We start from the raw sequence: 25,468 nt of genomic DNA on the forward strand, positions 1-25,468 counted from the left end.
ATCCTTCTACATTGGAAGGGGAAGGAAGTGCTATCACTGGCTATCAGACCTGACCGATACCCTCCACCTGGAGAGGATCAGATTCACTCTAAAAGATAAACTGAGGGAGTTTGAAAAAACTTGGGAACCATTGGTCTCTTACCTTGACTCAATAACCGACTGACATGGCCAACAGCGTGGCACTCCTGGGGAAGACTGGGGTGGGGTTCACCCGGGGGATACCGGGGACTGGGAGGGGGGGGGGGGGGGGTGATGGGACTTGTCCTATATGTCTTGTGCATTATTATTATTGTGCTATGTTACTGTTTCTTTTGTTTTGATTATTTTTATTTCCATTATAAGATACTGTTACTATGCCTTTTTGTTGCTTATGTATGTGTCAGATTTTTTTTTTTTCTTAAAAGACACATGTACATCTCAGACCAAGTGCCTTGTTGAAAGAAATGTTTCACAATAAATATATTTGGGAAAAAAAAAAGAAATTCGGGTAAGGTTGTGTGTATCGCTCCAAATTAGACACACTGAATGAAAAATGTTTCAGAGTTCACAACACAATCCAAAGCTTTATTGTTTATAAAGAGGATCAGATAAACACAAATACATCATCACTCTTAAGAGAAGAGACTGAGGGTGTCGGATAAACAAAAATACATCATCACTCTTAAGAGAAGAGACTGAGGGAGTCAGTCTTCTTAAAACAGAAGATCAATACATATCACAACCATAAATACACAATCACTTGTAGAACTCAACCTCTACTCAACCCCTCACTAGTCTAACAACTTTCTATGAACCTAACACTTTAGGAGAGAGAGAGAGAGAGAGAGAGAGCACAAAAATATTTGAAATTATTTGTAAATGCTAAAATTACCCATTTGTGTGTGTGTGTGTGTGGGGGGGGGATGGGGTAAAAGAAACAGCAAGGAGGAATAGAGGAGAAAAACAAAAGAAGGTTATAGTCCAAACGTTTTGGGCGGGAAACAGAACAAAGGACGCCAACCGCCATCTTAGAGGGATCTGCCTATAAAGGGCTGTGAAGCAGGTGTAGCTCTTTTGGTTTGATTAGCACATTGGCTACTTCTGGTGGCCGGTGGAGGTATGGTGCTGTGGCAAACCCTTACAGTGTGTATGTTTGTGAAGGACAGAGAGAAAGTGTGTGTGTGAAGGAGTGAGTGTGTGTGTGTGTTGTGTAAGTTTGATCAGACGTGTGTGTATTATGATGTTCACTAGATCAGTGATAATGTCCAGTTGTGTGTAGACGAGAGTTACCATGGAGACTCAGGTGTTCCTGCAGGACACAGGAGGTTATTCTAGTTCACACACACACACACTGAGGAGTTAGGAAACAACCCAACCCCTGCATAGAGGGGCTGAGTGAATGTGGAGTTGAATGTGTGTAAGTGTGTGAGTGTGTGTGTGTGAGAGGAGACGCTGTAGAAGGACAGAGTGCCGGCGGGCCAGTCCACATACACTCCTACTCTGTTGGAGCTGGAGGGGACAGAGATGTCAGTTTCCTTATTATTGTGACAGACAGCGTATCTGTTATTAGAGCAGTAAAGACTCCAGGACTTTATATTCCATCCAAACCTACAGTCATAACTGTCTCCTTTCCTGCTGATTCCTTTATATGTCACTGCTATACTAACACGTCCACTCCACTCAGCCTCCCAGTAACAGCGTCCACACACACTCTCTCCACACACACTCTCTCTACTCAGCACATTCGCATATTGATCAAATCTGTCTGGATGATCAGGATACGTCTGCTGCTTCCCCCACGTCACCTTCCTGTTCCCCTCAGACAGAGAGAGACGTTTGTGTGCTGTGTTTGGGTCCAGTGTGAACTCACACACATCTGCACACAAGAACAGACATTAGAGGAGAGAACACACACAACTAGTGTGTGTGTGTGTTCATTATATTTAAACAGTGAACTTACATTTTCTTAGTCCTGATTTGATACTCATCATCCCTGTATGATCCACCCTAAAACACACACACACACACACACACACACACACACACACACACACACACACACACACACACAAACACATACACGCACACACGCACATACACAGTGATAAAATTCTTTAAAATCCTCTCTAATAAAATTGTTGGCCCTCTTATTCTCTCTCTCCTCATCTCTTTCTGTCTATCCCTTGATCTTTCTTTCCCTCCTTCTCCCCCTCTCCATCTCTCTCCAAGCATACACAGAAACACACTCACAGACATGCAGACATAAAAACACAAAATTCTCAGTTCTCTCTCTCTCTCTCTAACACACACACACACACACACACACACACACACACACACACACACACACACACACACACAGTATGTGGATTGAGAACTTTATCCTGACAAAGCCCTATAGGATGTAGTCCAAACATTGACTCCTCAACCACACTCACACTCAAGCCAACCACACTGACCGTAACACTCTTCACCCTTGGACACACACTCTAGAAATGGTGATGGACACAACTGTAAAGTTACTCCATCACATGGTGGATCTCCAACAACACAAAGCTCCACCCTCTGGCCTACACAATTCCACCCACTAACACAGTCGCTGTGACGACGGGTGTACAAAAACCAGTACACATCGCGTCAGAAAATGGAAAACAGGAGTAGATCCAAGTGCCGCCTAACACAAGCAGGATAATACGCCAGTAAACTAAGGCTGTGTGTACGTGACAAACACACACACGGGCAAAGAGACACCATGACAGAAAAATTAAACTGCACGCACAGTTTAAACTGCTTGCATAAAAAAAAATGTATTTTTCAAATACAATTACTCTTAAAAGCCGTTACCATTCTAATACAATCACGCTTGAATGTTAACGTAATTGCGTCAGTTAAAAGCGAAGTTGAACGTCATTCTTCGGTTGACAATGAGCAAGTTTCCCGACGCACAATGAGCAGGCTTATTCTATTTGCGTGAATAACATGAAATATTTAAAATTAATACAGGCATGTAGAAAAAAACAAGCTATAACCTAGATACAGGCCCGTAGCCAGCATTGTGATGGGGGCGGATCTTTTCACCCCAAAACTTCATGTGGCTCTCTACTCAATGCCCCCTAAATACACGACCCCTTTTTCAGCTCGGGAAAATGAAGTTTAGATCGCGACGGAGTAGTTTGTCAACGGGGGTGGCATCGCAATGGTTACCATCCATCGCGATGGTGGTTCATAAATGACACACCCCTAGTAACGGCGAGTCACAACAATTCAGCAGTGAATCACTACTGACTGCGCCTGTTAAGTCTAGGACTGACTCGGGTGCCACTAGTGGTGGTAGGAGGAGCGGCACCCAAGTCAGCCCTGACAGTAACACTCACTATAACACACTGCAGTACAGTTCACTATAACACTGACTCCCCTAAAACCAAACACTAGACAACAAAGACACTACAAACATATCACTGCACAGCAGAGTCTACAAACAGGATGAATTATTAATAGGGAGACCAGTCAGAAATACATAAAGAACAGATGATTATTGCCTTCAGTAGTTTAGTTACTCATGAACACACACTACAAACGTTACATACCTGAGTGTGTCCAGTCTGCAGTGTGGATCCTCCAGTCTAGCAGAGAGCAGCTTCACTCCTGACGCTCCTGGGTGGTTGTAGGTCAGATCCAGTTCTTTCAGGTGTGAGGGGTTTGAGCTCAGAGCTGAAGCCAGAGAAGAACAACCTTCCACTGTAACCAGACAACCAGACAGTCTGCAAGAGAGAGAGAGAGAGAGAGAGAGAGAGAGAGAGAGAGAGAGAGAGAGAGAGAGAGAGAGAGAGAGAGAGAGAGAGAGAGAGAGAGAGAGATGTGTTCACAGATCAGTCTGCATGGAGCAGCTAGAGAGGCTGGGAACTGTAGTGAAGGTTCCTCCACTCTCATCTCCAAGATGGCGTCCTCCGTGCAGACGGCTTTGTTCACTCTTCTCCACATCACTGCTGCTTGTGTTTATTTAGCTCTTATGTTTATTCTCACTCTTCAGAACTCTAGTGCACTATTAACCTACACCAGAAGAATGTAAAACTGGACTTGCACTGTGTGAGATGATGATGCCTGTAAAATCTTCTATATGTGACTGTGTGATATCATGTGTGATAACACTGTGACATTACTGCATCTCTGAATCAGAGGAAGATATTTCATTACATTTTATTTCATGTTTAGTACAGAGAAAGGACTAGTGATACTGCAGAGAAACAGTATAAGAAACCCAAGTGATGCAGACTAATATATGTGTGGGGTTTTAGGAGCTCTGTTTATGTCATTATAAACACGTATAAATAACAGTGCTATCATCTAGGAGTCTTCTCTTTAGGAAGCTGATTTCTGCTCTATTTGTAGAGGAACTGAACTCTACACCTTCAGTTCAGTTTATTATCACCTCCATCATTCATCTTCAGCATATACAGAAGTGAGATACTGTTCTCCACAGATCATAATGCTGACACACCACATACAGAAACAATCACTAACAGGTCCAAATTCCAATTTGTACAGCAAGAGGTTAAATTCCTGGGTAACTTGTTATCTGGTGCAGTTAAAATGCTAGCTAGCAGCAGGATTGCGGTTATTCAGACTATTCCAAAACCTAGGACCAAAAAGCAATTAATGTCATTTTTGGGGATGTGTTCATAATGCAGGGTCTTTATCCACGACTACGCATGCCTCGAGGCTCCATTGAATGCTATAGCTCTTGGACAGGGCCTACAGGCCCACAGTGCACTTAGTGCATTAGGCATTTAATGCATTAAAAACAGCGCTGCAGCAGCCCCCAACATTGGGCTTGCCTAATTATGAACTTCCCTTCACCCAAACAGTAGATGAGAAGCACGGGTGTATAACCTCGTTCCTGTTACAGCCGCATGGGACCTACTACTCCGTGAAGTTGGACCCTGTAGCAGCGGGCTTTCCACTCCGTCTCAGGGCGGTGGCGGCTGCTGAAAAGGCCGTAAACGCCTCACGCGACGTTGTGGGCTACAGCAACCTTAGACTGCTCGTCCCACGTGGAGTGGCCCAGTTGCTGCTAGAACAAAAGACAGCTCACATGACAGCAGCCCACTGGCAGAGATAGCACACTGTTTTGTTGGGCTTGCCCAACGTTACTGTTAAAAGGTGTACAACTCTTAACCCTGCAACTCTTTTGCCAACAGAGGATGACGGTGATCCACACTGCTGTGTGGCAGTGGCAGTAGTAGGCTGAGGTTTGCTCCCTGAGGCCGGACCTGGGGGAGATCCCTCTGGACGTATCGGCATCATGCGACACAGCAACGGGTAAAAATTGTGTGGGGTACGCAGTGGTTTCACAGCATAACACTATCAGGTCTGGCCCTTTGCCGGAACACTATTCAGCACAGGCAGCCGAATTAGTGACTCTAGCTGAGGCCTGCAGGGAGGCTACGGGTAAAACAATGACGATTTACACCGACAGCCGATATGCACTCGGGGTTGTGCACGACTTCGGGGCTATCTGGCGGCATAGGGGTTTCCTCACCTCCTCGGGAAAAATGATTACACACCACAAACTGATCGCTGAACTTCTTGATTCCATCCTCCTCCCGAAGCAAATAGCTGTGTGTAAATGTGACTCTCACACTAACACCTAAAACTCTGTTTCTCTAGGTAATGAGCGGGCTCATATGGTTGCAAAGCAAGTGGCCAGGCAGTCACTGGAACAGGATTTGGACACCATGTACACTATGTGTGCTGATAATGCTGTTGTTTCCCCCACGGCAGAGAGAAGGGAGCTGCAGTCGACGGCGGTCAGCTCTGAGCTGTCTGCTTGGCGGCGAGCAGGTGCGGAGCGAAAGGAGGGCGTGTGGATCGGACCCAATGGCATGCTGTGCCTTCCTCGCAGCATGTTGTTTCCTTTGTATGCTAGATTGTCCAAAGGGGGGGGATGTGTGATAGCATTGCGCAGCAGTGGTTTACAGAGGGTTTCATAAATTTCTCCCAGAAGTACTGTGAAAGATGCATGATATGTGCAACTAACAACATAGGGAGGGGAGTGAAGGCGCTTCAATCAATCAATCAATCAAATTTTATTTATATAGAGCTTTTTACAACAGTTGTTGTCACAAAGCAGCTTTACAAGTGCCGAGTCCTAGCCCCCAGTGAGCAAGCCAAAGGCGACAGTGGCAAGGAAAAACTCCCTAGTTTCAGAGCGCTCACCCAGCAGTGTGCCTGTATGCACACTGACGGTGACTTTTTTGTTAACGTTTCATAAAAAAATTAATAAGCAAATAAATAAATAAAAGCTGAATAAAGCCAACCTACCAAGTTTATTCATTTATCTGAGTGTTTTAGGTTTTTACTTTGAAGTGAAAAAAAGTCCTGAATGAGAATGGGATCCCGTTTAAGGTGCTCTAGATTAAAAAAAAACCCTGATAACATTCGTGCCAAGGCTGAAAAGGTTGAAGGTGAAGTTGTAAACTCTTGTCGTTTGATACCCTACCCTGTGCTTTAGCCCATGTTAGAAACCTTTTGTGACTCAATAAAACACGTGAACCCTTTTTACACTCATTTTCGCCGCTGATGTTATTTATTGGTTCATTAAGACGTAATGGATTTGACCAGGGCCTGAAATTCATTTTTCAATGATACTTCTAATGAACCTAAATACAGGTCTTGCTGTGCTTCAACAAGATTATATTATATAATATATATATATACACACACACACACACACACAATATATATACAATATATATACACATTGTAACTTGTCTCGGTTTTCTCTACCCTGATCTGTCCTCTCCTTGGTCTTTCTTTTCTAAAAAAAAAAAAAAAAAAAAAAAAAAAAAACATTCCGACTGCTCTCTTGGAGGGCCAAGCTGAAATTAGCATACATTGGTTAGGCTGGTTATAACTTAATTTTACGTCTGTTTTGTGTGCTGAAATGTGTCATCACATAACAATCAGCTGACTGGGCATCAGGCAGAAATTTATGCATTGCAGTAATCCAGGGTTGCCAACTCTCGTGAGACACACGCATTTGACCGTCTTCACACGCACAAACGCCATACATCCGATTTCTCACGCTAAAAAAATCTAGTTTATTTATCTCTTATCTACATCTATGATTCAATGAGTTACTAGTTCGCTCTGGAGCCACTAGTTCGCTTATATCGCTCTGATATAATACTTAATGTGTCCATTTTACACCCCCCCCAACAATTTACACACGCACCCCCCCCCCCCCCCCCCCCCGGCCAATATTTTACACACACGCCTCCACCCCCCTCCCTCCTAAAATCAAATCTCACTCAAAGTGATAAAGTTGGCAACCCTGGTAATCTGTTTTTTTTGCCCTTCTCCTCCGTTATTGACCACCTCTTTCAGATCAGCCTCACGCTTTCTTTTCAGTGCTGCTGTATGAGAGACACTAGCCGAGTGGCGACTTAGGGAGGCAGAGATGGCACTTCATCCTATAGAAATTTACTTTCATTCCAGCAAATGCAAACACTGTCTCTAGGTAGGGCCAGGGTAGTCTCCTTCCTCAAACACTGTCTCTAGGTAGGGCCAGGGTGGTCTCCTTCCTCAAACACTGTCTCTAGGTAGGGCCAGGGTGGTCTCCTTCCTCAAACACTGTCTCTACGTAGGGCCAGGGTGGTCTCCTTCCTCAAACACTGTCTCTAGGTAGGGCCAGGGTGGTCTCCTTCCTCACCCTTACCGCCAAGATCACTCGATTTTGAAGGTGTGGAAGGTGCAATATATGGACATTAAAACGCCAACAAGCTTATTATGCAGCACTTATGCAGCTATTCTGCTGTTACCAAACACAATACCACCTCTTTTAATGCACACAGGTATTGCGCAATAGCGCACGAGAAACACACACGAGTCACACAACGTGCAGACTTAGACAACGACGAGCACAGGACACTGCGCGAGCGCACATTAAATAGACAAACCACATTAACCCCAGGTGATTACGAGACGATTCACAGGTGAGACGGATTATCACATGACATAGCCATCACCACGAAATATCCACAGACGCAGACGATGCACGTAGACTACGTAAACACACGCCCAAAAGGGAGGGGCCGGGGTCCTCAACGTGACACACAACAGCAAACAAGATTGTTAATAGAAACAAGGTTGTTATTTATAGACAACACTGTTTCTTGTGCTCCCAGTTTTGGTTGACCAGTAATATTAGGAACATTATCTTGAATTAGGAACATTATTATAGGGCTTTATCCCTCATACTCAGAGCCAGAGTGGCTAATCAGGAGATTCGGGAGGATTCCCGATGGGCCGGCTCATGTCAATCTCTAGTTTGGGCCGATTGGGAGGGAAAAATAATTTTGTGCTGGATTTGGCCATGAAACTCCCGGGCTGAAAAAGTGGCCTACTATGGCTCTGGCTCATACTTATTATTATAGTGCTTAAAAAGCACTATATTGTTATCATATTATTATATTGTTTATTACAGACCTCTCATCTTTTTAAGAGGAAGGGAGGAACTTGCACAATTGGTGACTAACTAAATACTTTTTTCCACCACTGTATAAAGGTTTAAGTGTTCACTATTGCCAGATGGGGGTGAGAGTCATTTTCTGTCTTGGAGTGATTACTCTTGGTTTTGTCTAGTCAGACAGCAGGACATCACACTGTATTTTGAAGGCAAGTTTGGGGAGGAGCTTGTGTTGGGTTTGTTTATTATTGTGGCTTTTGCTCCCCATGAAGAGAGACATGGCATATTCTGTTACTTCTTAAAATAGTGGTGGCAGTAAACCTCTCTCTCTCTCTCTCTCTCTCTCTCTCTCTCTCTCTCCCACCTAATGATGTCTACTGCCCAGATGGTGTAACTAAAATAACACCATCTGAAGATGAATTACTCCTACACTTACATTTTGTCTAACTAGGGAGATTGAGTGCAACCATTTATTAAATCAGCCAAGATTACTAGTAAAATTATTAATGACTGTAAATATGTAAAGAAGAAGACATGCTGACTTATAAAATTACACTACAGTGCCTTCACAGATTAACATGTCCATTCAAGAATTAATTCACAGAAATCTCACCTGAGTGTCTCCAGTTTACAGTGTGAACTCTTCAGTCCAGCAGAGAGCTGCTCCACTCCTGAATCCTGCAGGTTGTTGTTATTAAGGTCCAGATGTTTCAGGGAGGATATTTCTGTTTGTAGAGCAGGTGTGAGAGATTTGCAAGACTCCACAGTGAGATGACAGCCAGCTAGTCTGCAAAGGAGGAGTAAATAAAATAGTTCAGTTCAGTTAAAACAGAAGATTTGAAATCACACAGAAAGAGATTCTGCAGATGATGAAAATATTCAGGCCTTTAAAAGTGTAGCACTGGTGATAGAGAAGATGCAAGAGCACGTTTGCCTCTCAGCACTGGGGTCTTGGGTTTTACATTTATGGAATTTGGCAGACACCTTTATCCAGAGCGACTTACATTTTTTAACTCATTTTTATTGAGGTTTTGCTCAGGGGCAGCTCAGTCATGGCATCAGGTCTGGGAATCAAACCCACGACCCTCCGGTCACAAGACCAGTTCCCTAACCACCAGGCCATGACTGGAATTTTGATCATATTGGTCTCAGCAACACAGTCAGCAGTTTGTTCACTGTTTACATTTACATTTACGGCATTTGGCAGACGCCCTTATCTAGAGCGACTTACATTTTATATAATTTTTATACAAGTGAGCAATTGAGGATTAAGGGCCTTGCTCAGGGGCACCTCAGTCATGGCCTCAGGTCTAGGAATCGACCTCACGACCATCTGGTCACAAGACCAGTTCCCTATCACCAGGCCATGACTGCCCTGTTTACGGAGTATGACTAGAAAAAAAAATTAAGAATGTATTAACTGAAATCTCACCTGAGTGTCTCCAGTTTACAGTGTGAACTCTTCAGTCCAGCAGAGAGCTGCTCCACTACTGAATCCTGCAGGTTGTTGTTATTAAGGTCCAGATGTTTCAGGGAGTTTTCTTTTTGTAGATTTGATGTGAGATATTCACAAGACTTCACAGTGAGATCACACCCAGCTAATCTGTAAATGAGTAAATACAGTACAGAGTGCAGTTCAGTCAGAGGATGTGGAATCACAAGAACAGTGTGATGATGTAGATGAGGAAATATTGAGATGTTTAATGTTATTGGTGTAGATAGTATGATACAATTCTCACTCAAACACAAGAGAGGTCAATTTTCTGGTAAGAAAAGTTTAATGAGGGCAAAAGAGTAATCCATAAGAACGAGGTCAAAACCAGGCAGGCAGAAATAAACCAAGCAGAGGTACAACAGGACGTGGTAAAAGGGATGTGAATGTGTTCATGCACAACACTGATACTGGAACATGACAAACCACAAGAGTGGCAATACTTCACAATGAATGCTGGGTGAAGCAGATCTAAATAAGACATCAACTAATACAATGAGGAGCAAGTGAGGTAGTATCCATGGTGATCTCAGTACTCTGAGGAGGAGGACCTCTAGTGGTGATAGAGGGAGTTGCTGACAATATTAAGTTATCCACATAACCAAACAGTGATGTAACAGTGATATATGATGGTTCTGTAACCAGATCAGTTCCACCATCTTTCGCCTTAGGATGTCATATTTCTGCAGTACTAGGTGTTGATAAATTACTTGATAAAGTAATTAATGCAATACAGATGAATAAAGATTCTATTATAGTATTAAATTCTTCAAGAGATGATAGTGCTTTCACACCTTAACATTTCCATTCAATAATTAATTCACAGAAATCTCACCTGAGTGTCTCCAGTTTACAGTGTGAATTCTTCAGTCCATCAGAGAGCTGCTCCACTCCTGAATCCTGCAGGTTATTATTGTTATTAAGGTCCAGAAGTTTCAGGGAAGAATTTTCTGTTTGTAGAGCAGATGTGAGATATTCACAAGACTTCTCAGAGAGATAACAGCCAGTTAACCTGAAAAGGAGAAAATTCAGAGCAGAATGTATTTCAGTCAGAGGATGTAGAATCACAGAAAATGTTTTATGAAGCAGATACAATTTTAGTAAAAATATGACTGGAAACATTTAAAGAAGAGGATGTACTAGCCCTTGTAAAACTGTCCTAATTCCATTTGTAGTTTAACTGTCATGTTGGCTGCACCCAACTGCTCCATCAGGCTGGACTGTGCGTGTGTGTGTGTTTATCAGTGTTATCTGTGCATGTATGTGTGTGTTCATCAGTGTTATCTATGTGTGTGTGTGTGTATTTGTGTGCCTTCCTCAGTGTTATATTTCACCTGTTCCTTTTCTCATCAATGGTATATGTTGCACATGTGTGTTCTTAACGTTGTTATATTTAAGTTTGTGTGTCTGTGTGTGTGTGTGTGTGTGTGTGTGTGTGTGTGTGTGTGTGTGTGTGGTGTTTATTGTCTTTGTCTTGACCCAGTTCTGCTAGTGTTTTGTGTGTTGTGTTCCCTGTGTAAAATAAATCTTCTTAACTCGAAGCTTGTGTCTCAGCATCCTACCTCATCCCTCTCTGTGTTATATTAACATTTATATTCAAGAATGAATTCACATAAACTCACCTGAGTGTCTCCAGTTTACAGTGTGAACTCTTCAGTCCAGCAGAGAGCTGCTCCACTCCTGAATCCTGCAGGTTGCTGTAACTAAAGTCCAGCTCTTTCAGGGAAGAGTTTTTTGTTTGTACAGCTGAGGTGAGATATTTGCAAGACAACACGGTGAGATTACATCCAGATAATCTGCAAAAAGGAATAAATACAGTACAGTTCAGTCTGACATCCAGTCACACAGGTATAAATGTCAGAAGAAGAAAAAAATATTTCAGATCTTTGACATTTGTATTGTGTCTTTCTCTTTTATTAGATTTTATTATTATGGGTTTCTTCAGTGACTGCACTTCTAGTCATTTTAGTTTTGGATATAATTAGACCAGTGGGTGTGGTCCTGCATGTATTGATACTGTCACAGTCCGTACCTGACTCCTCCCTCAGAGCTGTCTGTGTGTGTTTGTAGGTGTGGTTCTGTGTGTTTGTGTGTGTGTGGTTATATGTGTGGGTGTGGTTTTGTGTGTGTGTGTGTGTTTGTGGGTGTATTTCTGTGTGTGGGTGTGGTTTTGTGTGTGTGGTTCTGTGCGGGGTTATGGTTCTGTGTTTGTCTGTGTGTTTGTGGGTGTGGTTCTGTGTGTGTGTTTGTTGGTGGGGTTCTGTGTGTGTGTGTGTGTGTGTTCCGGTAAAGGAGTTTTATTTTGAATTTTTAAGAAGAAACACAGACCTTTGTGAAACTGTCCTACAATGTGTTCAAATGAATTCATGAATAAAATTCTTGCATTGAATTAATTATTGCATGGTTCATCAGCTCTGCTTATTCAAGAATGAACTCACAATAAACTCTGTAGAGCAGACTGTAGCTCCGCCCTCTGGCCTACACAGTTCCACCCACTAACACTGTCACACTCACTACAACACACTGCAGTACAGTTCACTATAACACTGACTCCCCAACTCACCCTAAAACCAAACACTAGACAACAAATACACTACAAACATATCACTGCACAGCAGAGTCTACAAACAGGATGAATTATTAACACTAGAAGCGCCGCGCCTCATTTACATACTTATACCTAGAAGCGCGGAGGGCCGGTCATCTGACCGATTTCACCACCTCCTACTAGCGCCGTGTTGTTTTCACCTACTTAAAGCGCGCCTCGGGCGGTCAAAAGACCACTGAGTCTTTACACAGGGGAGCTGGTACTGACACACAATTAACGCTAGATGGCGTTTTGCACAAAAGGAAGAATGAGCCGCCCAAACAAAATATTCGTAATGGTGACATTTGCACGTAACGTCAATATGTTAACAAATTAATGTGACTAAACCTTTTAGAATCAGTGCCTTGTGACCTTGTTCTCAGTAGCTTTCCCATTGTCAGTTTTGTTTAGTTTCATATTGCATTTCCTGGTTTGTGCGAAAACGTAAATGCAAAATATAGTTTCAGTTTTGTTTCTTGGTTAGTGTAATAGTTTGCTTGGTTAGTGTAATAGTTTGCTTATTTGTCTGTGTGTTATTCTGTTGGCATACATGTCACTATATTATCATGTTCGTTCGCCACACCACTAACCCACTGGCCCGCACCCCCACTGTGAAGCGTTCACGTCTTTTGTCTTGCTAATGAAACAGACTGCGCTGCAGCCTTCCACCCCCACATCCACAAAAAGCTTGTTCGATACTCAGAGTAGCAAAGTGAAGCCCGTAGACCGAGCTAAAGCAAGTTTGTTTGTATACTCAATGTTACGCCATTTCAAGTTTTAATGTCTAAAAGTTGTGTATGTTAGTGAATTGTAGGCTATGGTGAACATAACAAATCTACAAATAAATGTCTATAATGTTTTGTAGGCAAAATAATTACAAAAATATCATTATAAAAGGTAGGCTATGTACCTTTGCGTAACAAAACGCAAAATTATTAAAATGATACGGATGGCTTCACGAATATAGTTGCCTCTGTCCTCTCTAATGTTCACTTTTTTATCTTGCCGTATTGTGTTGCCGTTTCAAATGAGGTGTTTGATCGATGAATAGCCGATGTGTGATCCCACGTCCTAACGACCGTGTTATCACCGAGCGTTATCACCATTCGGTGATTTATATGTATCGTATATTGCATAAGTTTCGTTCCCCACCTCAAATTAAGTTCCATTTATGTAGTGAATTGTGAACTTGAGAATAAACCTCCGCCGCTGTGGTTAATGTTCATGCACTGTTTGAACAATATTTATTAATTACAGCCAGGTTTTGGAGGTTGTAGAACACAGCTACAGGCCAACAACGGGTGCATCCCGTCTCTCTTTAGCGTATATTGCATAAGTTTCGTTCACCACCTCAAATTAAGTTCCATTTATGTAGTGAATTGTGAACTTGAGAATAAACCTCCACCGCTGTGGTTAATGTTCATGCACTGTTTGAACAATATTTATTAATTACAGCCAGGTTTTGGAGGTTGTAGAACACAGCTACAGGCCAACAACGGGTGCATCCCGTCTCTCTTTAGCGTATATTGCATAAGTTTCGTTCACCACCTCAAATTAAGTTCCCTTTGTTTTGATTTGTGTGTCAGCTTCACACAACTCAACATTCAAAACACAGCTTAGGTGCAGTCTTTGCACATTTGCCACAGACCAGTCGCTTACATGTCTGGCAGATGTCATACGTTTTGTTCCCTGAACATCTGCCGACTTGGCATTGTTTTCTTTTTGAGGGCGGGCAAGGAGCTTCAGGTAAAATTCGCTTTTGTGCCAGCGAATGTGAGAGACCAGTCAGAAATACATAAGAAACAGATGATTATGGCCTTCAGTAGTTTAGTTACTCGTGAACTCTAGGACACACACACACACACACACACACACACACACACACACACACACACACACACACACTACTTACCTGAGTGTCTCCAGTTGACAGTGTGAACTCTTCAGTCCAGCAGAGAGCTGCTCCACTCCTGAATCCTGCAGGTTGCTATAACTGAAGTCCAGCTCTTTCAGGGAGGAGTTTTCTGTTTGTAGAGGTGATGCGAGTGATTTGCAAAACTCCTCAGTGATGTTACAGCCAGTTAATCTGCAAAGGAGGAGTAAACACAAAACTCTTAAATCAAAGTAGACCTGGGAATTCTGTGTTTTTGACTGTCTGCATGACAAATCATCAATTACTGTACTGTTAGTTGTAGAAAAAGAAGGTCAGTGTAGCACTAGTTGTCTCGTAGCCAGCAAAAATGAACATCATTGACTGGGACAGGATCTCATGATCATTCAGGCCTACAGAGATCACACACACACACACACACACACACACACACACACACACACACACACACACACACACACACACACACGTTGTGTCAAAACTGTCAACAAGTATAAATACTGTATATTAAAATGTTGAAACTGGACTTCCGGTGCGACTGCAGGACGATGGCTGCATAAACCACTAGCTCTCATATACCAAATGGGAAAAAGACTCCCCAGATTCACTTTCTACTCGAATACAAGCTTTCTACACAGCAATGGAAAGGGGAGAAAAAACGCGAAATCGGAGAAAGACCAAAAACATCGAAAAACAATTGGATAAAGAAGACGAGGGAAATATGTCAGAGGTAGACGATAATGGTGCCGACGGTGAGCACATGGAAACTGAAGCGGCGGTGGCAATTCGCTCGGGGCTTAGAGACGTTGCCAGAGAAATACAAAGTCTGAAAACTGAACTACGATCTGACCTAGCTTCATTCAAAAAGTGGTATTCAAGAAAGAAATGAAAGAAGAACTTGAAAATTTAAAGCAAGACATCAACCAAAGACTTGCAGAAACCGCTAAAGAGCTAGCCACACAAGCTACAAGAATCGCTGAAACAGAGCAAAGGGTAAGCGAAACCGAAACCTGGAGCATGGAGGCTAACGAGGCTCTTCTAGAAGTACTAAAGCAACAGAGAGCTTTACAAGAGAAGCTGACAGATCAAGAAGGCAGAAGCAGACGAAATAATATCCGTATTTTTGGCCTACCAGAAAACGCGGAGGGGTCATCGGTGCCCCTGTTTGTGGAGCAACTGCTGAGAGCCGAACTCGCTCTACCCAATGAAACAGAGCTGCACATCCAGCGGGCACACAGAGCCTTAGCGCCGAGGCCGAAACCCGACCAACTGCCGAGAGCCATAGTTGTGAACTTTCTCCACTACACCGTAAAGGAGACTGTTCTAAAGAAAGCTTGGCAGATCCAGTATCAGGGCCGCATGCTATTTTTTGATCACGACTATGCTACGGAAGTTAATCAGAAACGCAAGGAATATATCAGGATAAAAAAAGTCCTGAAAGAAAAGGGCATTCGCTTCCAGACACCCCTGACCAAGATGCGGATCCACTGGGAGGGTGGACCGAGGACGTACGGGAGCGCGAGAGAGGCGGCGGAGGACCTGAGAAGGAGAGGGATCGAAGTCGAGGTTCCGAGTAGCGGCACGGCCGCGGTGGGAGCGGAGGAGCGGCTTCGGAGAGTGCTACCGTGGCAGCGGGCTGGAAACTACATGGACTCAACTGCCGAGCGAGCGAAATTAAAGCTACAAGAATTTCAAAGGAAATAATTGGCATCGCCGTGAACACAGGTTTGCTTATAGAGGCTAGGTAAGCGCAAAACAAAAGAATGGAAAAGAACGGATGGCGAACTTCTCTGACTGACATACATTAAGACACATTTAGTTTACTCCGTTTAAAGTTTAATGGTCTACTTTAGTTCATAATCTAATGTTTGGTTGAGAGCCTTTTTAGGCAAGTTGTGTTGGACATTATCTGAGTGTGCAAGAGTCCGTGGCTGAAAAGCCTATCTCTTGCTACTAGAGAGGGGCCCTTATGTTTGGTGAGACTTTCCCCTCGACCCACGGGAACGACGTGGGAGGTGTTCAATAGAAACACCCACTTTCGGAAGTCAGTTAATTTACATCTTTTGTTTTTCCCCACTTTCTTGTTTCTCCTTTTAACTATGCTTAATGTCAAAATACTTTGTTAGTGAGTGTGGTCCGCAGGGTAATAATGATCGATATAAATCATTTTTGGAAACAACATGAATACTATAAAGCTGGTGTCTGTGACGATGGGGTCGTGGCGAAGGATGAGACACTGAATCCTCCTTTAGACTGACGTCACTTTTATTTTAAATAGTAATTGCGCAATAGCGCACACGGAACACGTATACACACACTGAGACGTGTAGACTTTAGACAACGACGAGCACAGGACACTGCGCGAGCGCACATTAAATAGACAGACCACATTAGCCCCATGTGATTACGAGACGATTCACAGGTGAGACACATTATTCACACAACAAAGCTATCACCACGGAGTTCCGAAAACGCAGACAGAGCACGTGGACAACGTTTACACACGCCCAAAAGGGAGGGGCCGGGGTCCTCAACGTGACAGACGCCCCCTCCAAGGGCACTACCCGTCCCGGGGTGCCAACAGGACCGAGTGCCCCGAACCCACGACGATGGGCGGATCCGACGCGCTCAGTCCTGCGTCTGGGAGGTGACTGCCCTCGGGGAAGCGTCCGCCACGGACCGCCTAGAATACCCTCCCTGGGAACATAGGGGAAAAGACGTTAGACACGTTACACGGGACATTCACAAACACGCACACAGGCACATTGACACATAGAGGAACGAATGGGAAAAATGGGTTAGGAATACAGACGGGAAGACTGACGAACACAGGCACACACACACATGAAACAGGCGCCAGGCTGCGCGCCAGAAGGAGAGCGATGAGGGGAGTGAGATCGGGAGCCACTGGTGCTGCAGGCGCTGCGGTGGGCGGTGCTCCTCCTGCCCTTGCTGCAAACCCTCCACCGGGCGCAGCGCGGTTGGCCGACGTGGCAGGTGCAGCGCGGTTGGCCGACGCGGCAGGTGCAGCGCGGTTGGTCCCAACCCTCGGTGGGCCGTACGGGAAACCCTCCTCGCCCGTGGATCTCCCTCCGGACCTGGCAGTGGGAGTGGCCTCCTCCGCTTCCATCACCTCGTCACTGCCACGGCTCCAGCTCATGGGCTGTCCCGAGCTGCCACCCCGGGAAGAGTCCATGTCGCTGGCTGGGGAGAGCTCGGGGGATGAACCCGCCTCTGGACTCCTCCTCCTCTTCGCCGTCCCGGCGGACAGTTCCGAGGGGGAAGGGCTCTCCTCCTCCTCCGTGTAGGAGCCCTCGGACGGAGGGTACTCCCCATTCTCCTCCTCCTCCCCACCGTCTTCCTCGGGGCATGCGGAGCAGTCCGACGGGGAGGGGTACTCCTCCTCGTCACACTCTTGCTCCTCGCCCTCTTCCTCGCCCTCCTCGACGGGGGGAGAGGGAACTACGGGCGGAGGGAGGTAGTCCTCTTCCTCTGACTCCTCCTCCTCCTCTTCACCGTAGTCGACGGTGGAGACATCGTCTAGCGACGGAGGGTAGGCTTCCTCCCCCTCCCCACCGTAGTCGACGGTGGAGGCTTCGCCTAGAGACGGAGGATAGTCCTCTTCCTCCTCCTCCTCGCTTGGCGAATCCTCATCCCCAAACTCGCTCTCTGGAGTGCTCTCTGTCGAGCAAAGCACGAACGCCCCCATCCTCAGAGGCGAGGGTTCGCGGGAAGGAGAGGGGTGTCGCTCTCGCCATATCCGCCGTGCCTGCTCGAGGAAGTTGTCCGCTATCTCGGGGACGGAGGATTCCCGAGCCATGCGCAGCATATAGGCGCATAGCGGGTCCTGCTCCATGAGCTCGGGGTTGGCGGTGGCTTGGCAGCGCTGGCCAGGAGAAGAGGCGCGATGGCGCCGCTTGCTGGCTCGATTGCCCCTCTTCGGTCGGGTGGCATAGCCCGGCATAGTGTCTCACACGGCTCGTCGTTATGTGACGATGGGGTCGTGGCGAAGGATGAGACACTGAATCCTCCTTTAGACTGACGTCACTTTTATTTTAAATAGTAATTGCGCAATAGCGCACACGGAACACGTATACACACACTGAGACGTGTAGACTTTAGACAACGACGAGCACAGGACACTGCGCGAGCGCACATTAAATAGACAGACCACATTAGCCCCATGTGATTACGAGACGATTCACAGGTGAGACACATTATTCACACAACAAAGCTATCACCACGGAGTTCCGAAAACGCAGACAGAGCACGTGGACAACGTTTACACACGCCCAAAAGGGAGGGGCCGGGGTCCTCAACGTGACAGTGTCATTGAATGTAAACGGGATGAATAACCCTATCAAAAGAAGCAAAGTAATTATTAAAAAGAAAAAGCTCCAGGCTCATATTATATTTTTGCAGGAGACACACTTAGCAAAAGAGGAACACGAAAAGTGGAAGAAACTTGGTTTTAGAAATACCTTCTATAGTTCACATAGGCAGAGCCACACGAGGGGTGTAGCGATACTTATTAAAAACTCTGTCACATTTGAATGCTCAAAAGAAATTATTGACAAGGAAGGGAGATATGTTATTGTTAAAGGAGATTTAGAACATGAAAAAGTGACACTGATTAATATATATGCCCCACCAGACTGTGATAAAGGCTTTTTTAAATCCATGTTTAGAATGATTGCTTCAGAGTCAGAGGGTCTTCTGATCTGTGGGGGGGATTTAAATATTGTACTAAATCATAATCTAGATACCACAAGCCTTATTAGAAACAAGACGTACATAACCAAATTAATGAATACTTTTTTAAAAGAACAAGGAATAGTAGATGTCTGGAGAGAATTTCATCCAACGGAAAAAGACTATACTCATTCCTACCCACATAAAACACACTCAAGAATTGATTATATTTTTATGAATAGCTGGGAATTGCACAGGTTACAGTACATCTCGATATACATATTGGTAGTCAACCAAAAAATACTGTATGGAGATTGAATATAGGCATTTTAAATGACAAAACAATAACTGAACAAATTAAAACTGAAATAAGGAGATATATTGAGGAAAACGATACAGGAGAATCAGACCCAATAATCTTATGGGATGCATTAAAAGCAGTTATCCGGGGGAAGTTGATTGCCCTTACCTCACATAAAAAAAAAATCAAACAAGAAACATATCTTAAATTGGCTGAGAGATTAAGAAGCTTAGAACGACAGTATCAAAACACCCACGAAATACAATTTTTACAGCAAAAGGAGACCACCCAAAAAGAATTAGACCATATCTTGAGAGGAGAGGTAGAGAAAAAGCTAAGATTTCTAAAACAGACTTATTATGAGTCAGGTCCTAAGGCCACTAAGCTACTGGCAAACCAAATACGTAAAAAACAGGCTATAAATACAATATATAAGGTTAAGGACCCTTGTTCGAATACATCATTACATAATCCAGAGGAAATAGAGAATGTGTTTAAGGATTATTATAAAACTTTGTATACCCAACCATTTTCCCCTAGTGAGTCTGAGATAAGACAATTCCTCAATTCTCTCGATTTACCATCTATTGGAGAAATACAAAATGAACAGCTTATGGCAAGCATTACTGAAAAAGAAGTACGTGAAGCAATATCTAGACTTAAAGCCAATAAATCTCCAGGTAGTGGTGGCTTTCCAGCCGAATGGTATAGAACATTTAAAGAAGAATTAACCCCCCTACTTGTCTCCTCTTTTAACTGGACCCTTGGAAAAGGGCAGTTACCACCATCTTGGAATGATGCAATAATATCATTAATTCCCAAGGATGGCAAAGATCCAGAACATTGCAGCAATTACCGACCTATATCAGTCCTCAATATAGAATATAAGATTTATACCTCCATTATTGCAAAAAGATATATGACCTTTATGCCAGGCTTAATTGACGAAGACCAAACAGGCTTCATTATAGGTCGCCAAACACAAGACAATATCAGAAGAACTCTTCATGTCATGGAGTCAATACAAAAGACCAGAGAGAGTGCAATGTTGATAAGTCTCGATGCCGAAAAGGCTTTTGATAGTGTCAATTGGAATTTTCTGTAACTAGTACTGGAATGATTTGGTTTTAGCAAAGACTCAGTCAACTGCATCAAAACTATATATCAAAACCCAACTGCTAGAATAAAAATTAATGGCAGTCTAACAGAAAAGATTATTCTTAAAAGAGGCACTCGACAGGGGTGTGGCTTGTCACCGCTTCTTTTCTCCATATATATCGAACCCCTGGCGCAAGCTATACGTCAGAGTAAAGAATTACAGGGAATCACCATAAAAGGACAAATGCATACTATTAGTCTGTTCGCAGATGATATTATAGTTTACTTGAGGAATCCTAATACGTGCTTTCCAAATCTGATGGAATTGCTAAATAGATATGGAAGATACTCAGGCTACAGAGTGAATGTCAATAAAACACAAATTCTGGCCTTCAACTACACTCCCTCCCAAGAAATCCAAAAGATGTTTCAGCTGATATGGAACGCAGATACAATAAAATATCTTGGGGTAGTTCTTACAAAGCAATCCTCCCAGCTTTTCAAAGCAAATTTTGACCAGATTCATTCACAGATTAAAAGAGATTTAGAAATTTGGTCCATCTTACCACTAGATTTTAGTTCTAGAATTGAAATAATTAAAATGAATGTTGTTCCCAGACTCCTATACCTGTTTTACTCCCTCCCCCTGAAAATACCACAGGAAAGGTTCCAAATTTGGGATAAAATGATCTCCAGATTTATATGGAATGGTAGGAGGCCAAGAATAAAATACTCTACACTACAGCTACCCAAGGACAAAGGTGGACTGTCATTACCTAATCTTAAAGATTATTATCAAGCAACTCAGCTAGGACCGATACTTAAATGGTGTGATGAGAGCTACTGTGCAAGGTGGAAAGACATTGAAAAGACAGTATTACAGTTCCCAATCCAGTCCCTTGTTGGCGATATGAAACTTATAAAGAAATTACAAGGCTCAATAGACCCAATCACAGCCCATACATTAGATATGTGGACAGACCTAATTAAAAAATACAAATTAGGACAAGAAATGCAATTGCTAAATTGGCCTGCCTATGATGAGAGATTCAAACCAAGTCAGACAGACCACACTTTTAAGCAATGGACAATAAATGGAGTCACCGCAATCTGTACAGTCGTCAAGAATGGAAATATAATGAGCTTTCAAGACCTAAAACAAAATTATGGCCTGGAAAATAGAGACTTTTTCAGATATTTACAATTAAGGAACTATTTCACAATGGAACTACAAGGCAAACAAATTCCAAAGACTTTGAGTACAATCATTGATGCAGTGGTAAAGACATATAGTGGAATAAAACTTAGGGTGACCTCTCATCTCTACCAAAGTCTAAGAGAATGTAGTGCTTCCTCCACTATGTATATTAAAGCTAAGTGGGGAAAGGAGCTTAATATTAATATCACGGAGGAAGAATGGACTGAAATGTGTGAAACGCAACACACTACAACTAATTCAAGAATATGGAAAGAATTTGGGTGGAAAAATTTGACTCGCTATTTCATAACGCCTCAAATAAAGAGCAAACAAATTGGGCAACACCAACCATGCTGGAGGATGTGTGCAAATACAGTGGCCAATCATGCACATATTTTTTGGGAATGTAATAAAATACAGCCATTTTGGGAGAAAATAAATGATAGTATCAAAGACATTCTAGAGCAGGGGTGGCCAACCCGTCATAGACCAAGAGCCACTTTTCTTACTGTGTTACGGCAAAGAGCCACATCGTACATGGGCGAGTGTAGATTGTTGAGCGGGGGGGGGGGGGGGGGGTGGCGAGTGTAAATTATTAGCTGTGAAGACAGTCAAATGCGTGTTTTCCACTACGCCGGTTTTAAAAGTATTAGCGGCTCGCTAGGCTTGTAAACTAACCGCGCACCACGAAAATGTAGCAGTGTGTCACCCCGTTTGTGCAGGTGAGCCCGCGGACCGGCTGGGGAGTCGCATGAAACCAGGCAAAGAGCCACATTCGGCTCGCGAGCTGCGGGTTGGCCACCCCTGTTCTAGAGTACTCGATTCCGAAAACATCTAAAGTAATGTACCTTGGTAATATAAATAATTATATCCTAGATGGTGACAGATATCTAACTAAGATCCTACTGATAGCAAGCAAAAAAGTAATAACACGAAATTGGTATAAGACTGATCCTCCCACTTTGGAACAGTGGAGAGAAACTGTTAGACAAATCTATGTACTAGAAGAAATGACCTTCAGGCTTCGATTGAGGGAAGTAGCATTTTCTAAGAATTGGAAAAAATGGAAAATATATGACACCACAGAGTTAGATAAGAATGAATAGGTTTGAATACAAGAAACTGCCGACCCATACTTACTATTCTAATTAACATTAATCACCCCCCCCTTTATATTTATTTATTTATTTATATTTTATTTTTCTTCCCCTCCCTGCCCCCTCCCCCTCCTGATTTAATATTGTGGATATCACTGAAGATACTATAATTATGAGACAATTGTGTTTTCAAATTTATTTGTAATGAATAATACTGTTATGTTTGTACTTTGATGTGTATTGTTGAATGTTGTGAAAAATATAAATAAACATTTAAGTATAAAAAAAAAAGAACAGCACTCAGTCTCTCTCTTAGGGAGATTGGCTACACCTGCTGCTCATTGCCACACCCTTATTCCTGCTATTTATACGCCTGCCTCTCTCTCTCCCGGGTTGTGAAGTATTGCCGACTATGGTGCGTACTGAGCGTTCTCTCTCCGTGATTGTCTCTCTGTGTTCTGACCTCTGCTCCTAGACCACGTACCCTGCCTAGCCCTTCTGTACATCCCAGACTCTGTTCTCTCGGTCTGACCCTGGACCAGCCCTACAGTCCATACAACACTGCTGTGTATCGTGTCTCTAGCTGTGTGTTGTATTGTTCACCTTGTGTGATATTACCTCTATTAATCACTGCTGTGTATCGTGTCTCTAGCTGTGTGTTGTACTGTTCACCTTGTGTGATATTACCTCCATTAATCACTGCTGTGTGTCGTGTCTCTGTGTGTTGTATTGTTCACCTTGTGTGATATTACCTCCATTAATCACTGCTGTGTGTCGTGTCTCTGTGTGTTGTATTGTTCACCTTGTGTGATATTACCTCCATTAATCACTGCTGTGTATCGTGTCTCTGTGTGTTGTACTGTTCACCTTGTGTGATATTACCTCCATTAATCACTGCTGTGTGTCGTGTCTCTGTGTGTTGTATTGTTCACCTTGTGTGATATTACCTCCATTAATCACTGCTGTGTATCGTGTCTCTAGCTGTGTGTTGTATTGTTCCCCTTGTGTGATATTACCTCCATTAATCACTGCTGTGTATTGTGTCTCTGTGTTGTATTGTTCACCTTGTGTGATATTACCTCCATTACTCACTGCTGTGTATCGTGTCTGTGTTGTATTGTTCACCTTGTGTGATATTACCTCCATTAATCACTGCTGTGTATCGTGTCTCTGTGTGTTGTATTGTTCACCTTGTGTGATATTACCTCCATTAATCACTGCTGTGTATCGTGTCTCTGTGTGTTGTACTGTTCACCTTGTGTGATATTACCTCCATTAATCACTGCTGTGTATCGTGTCTCTGTGTGTTGTACTGTTCACCTTGTGTGATATTACCTCCATTAATCATTGCTGTGTGTCGTGTCTCTGTGTGTTGTATTGTTCACCTTGTGTGATATTACCTCCATTAATCACTGCTGTGTGTCGTGTCTCTGTGTGTTGTATTGTTCACCTTGTGTGATATTACCTCCATTAATCACTGCTGTGTATTGTGTCTCTGTGTGTTGTACTGTTCACCTTGTGTGATATTACCTCCATTAATCACTGCTGTGTGTCGTGTCTCTGTGTGTTGTATTGTTCACCTTGTGTGATATTACCTCCATTAATCACTGCTGTGTATTGTGTCTCTAGCTGTGTGTTGTATTGTTCACCTTGTGTGATATTACCTCCATTAATCACTGCTGTGTATTGTGTCTCTAGCTGCGTGTTGTATTGTTCACCTTGTGTGATATTACCTCCATTAATCACTGATGTGTATCGTGTCTCTGTGTGTTGTATTGTTCACCTTGTGTGATATTACCTCCATCAATAAAGGAGGCGCTGTTACACATTTGGATCCTCCTCTGTCTAGTGTGTTCGTAACTTGTACCTTGTGCATGCAATACAACTGCATGCTTTTATTTTGAAGGCAACAGCTGCATTTTGCCATTCTGATAAATGTGTGTGCAACCATTTTTAAAGATGTTGGTCAACTGGTGTCACAGCGTTGTTCGTCCCCGACATCACCTGTTAGCATTTGGTGGTGGACATTTGTTTATCTGTCAATAGTTTTGGTTTGTTTAGACAATATCTCCCTCAGGTGATGTGTGTTCGACATCAGTAGCCACATCACCTGGGGGTTATGTGATTATATTTAGCCTTATTCAAGCCCTGTTCTGTTTGTGATGAGAAAAAGATTCTGTGTCTCTCATTTCTGAAAAGTCATCTCAAAATTAGGTGGCATAATTCACATAATGATAATGATTATTATCATTTTATTCATTCATCATATACTGTATATGTAATTTGTGTCCACCGTGCTTTCATCCATCAATATTGATTAGTGACTTCAGTAAATCTCCTTGTGTAACAGTGTTATTGATCACTCACCGAGCTTTTCTACAGTTGGTGACAGCTGGGATGAGTCTCCTATAACCCTCCTCTGATGTGTTGTATTTATTCAGGTTCCACTCATTCCTCACATACTGTGAGTGGAGACGCAGGTAGGATACAGCTGAACACTGTGCAGGAGAAAGCTGCTTCTCTGAGGATTTCACTGGAAATATATAGAAAGAAAGAAAGAAAGAAAGGAATTAAGATACTTTAATACAGAGACAGGAACAAATGTCTTTTAAAACTGCCTTAAATGAAGAGCGGGATTAGTGATTTGATTATCGGATTAGATATTT

At 43.2% G+C, this 25,468-nt stretch overlaps 1 protein-coding gene and 1 long non-coding RNA gene across 2 annotated transcripts in view; both read right to left on the reverse strand.

Annotated features, from left to right (window-relative positions):
- Nucleotides 1–590: 590 nt before the first annotated feature.
- The window catches only part of LOC143492533 (uncharacterized), a 695,466-nt gene continuing 670,588 nt past the window's right edge, over nucleotides 591–25,468 (reverse strand). Inside the window, exons 11-17 of the mRNA XM_076990860.1 lie at nucleotides 11,561–11,734; nucleotides 10,774–10,950; nucleotides 9,879–10,049; nucleotides 9,060–9,233; nucleotides 3,567–3,740; nucleotides 1,940–1,986; nucleotides 591–1,855 (exon numbers count right to left, since the gene is read on the reverse strand). Of these exons, the coding sequence (XP_076846975.1) occupies nucleotides 1,311–1,855; nucleotides 1,940–1,986; nucleotides 3,567–3,740; nucleotides 9,060–9,233; nucleotides 9,879–10,049; nucleotides 10,774–10,950; nucleotides 11,561–11,734 (1,462 nt within the window). The 3' untranslated portion in view covers nucleotides 591–1,310. The remainder of the gene's footprint in view (nucleotides 1,856–1,939; nucleotides 1,987–3,566; nucleotides 3,741–9,059; nucleotides 9,234–9,878; nucleotides 10,050–10,773; nucleotides 10,951–11,560; nucleotides 11,735–25,468) is intronic.
- Nucleotides 14,484–25,305, reverse strand: LOC143492547 (uncharacterized). The gene is made up of 3 exons (XR_013125277.1): nucleotides 25,170–25,305; nucleotides 14,709–14,808; nucleotides 14,484–14,611 (listed from the first exon to the last, which is right to left on the reverse strand). It is a non-coding gene; the product is annotated as an uncharacterized LOC143492547 (long non-coding RNA).

Source organism: Brachyhypopomus gauderio, unplaced genomic scaffold (assembly GCF_052324685.1).
Source record: "Brachyhypopomus gauderio isolate BG-103 unplaced genomic scaffold, BGAUD_0.2 sc78, whole genome shotgun sequence".
In the NCBI taxonomy this organism is placed as follows: Eukaryota; Metazoa; Chordata; class Actinopteri; order Gymnotiformes; family Hypopomidae; genus Brachyhypopomus; species Brachyhypopomus gauderio.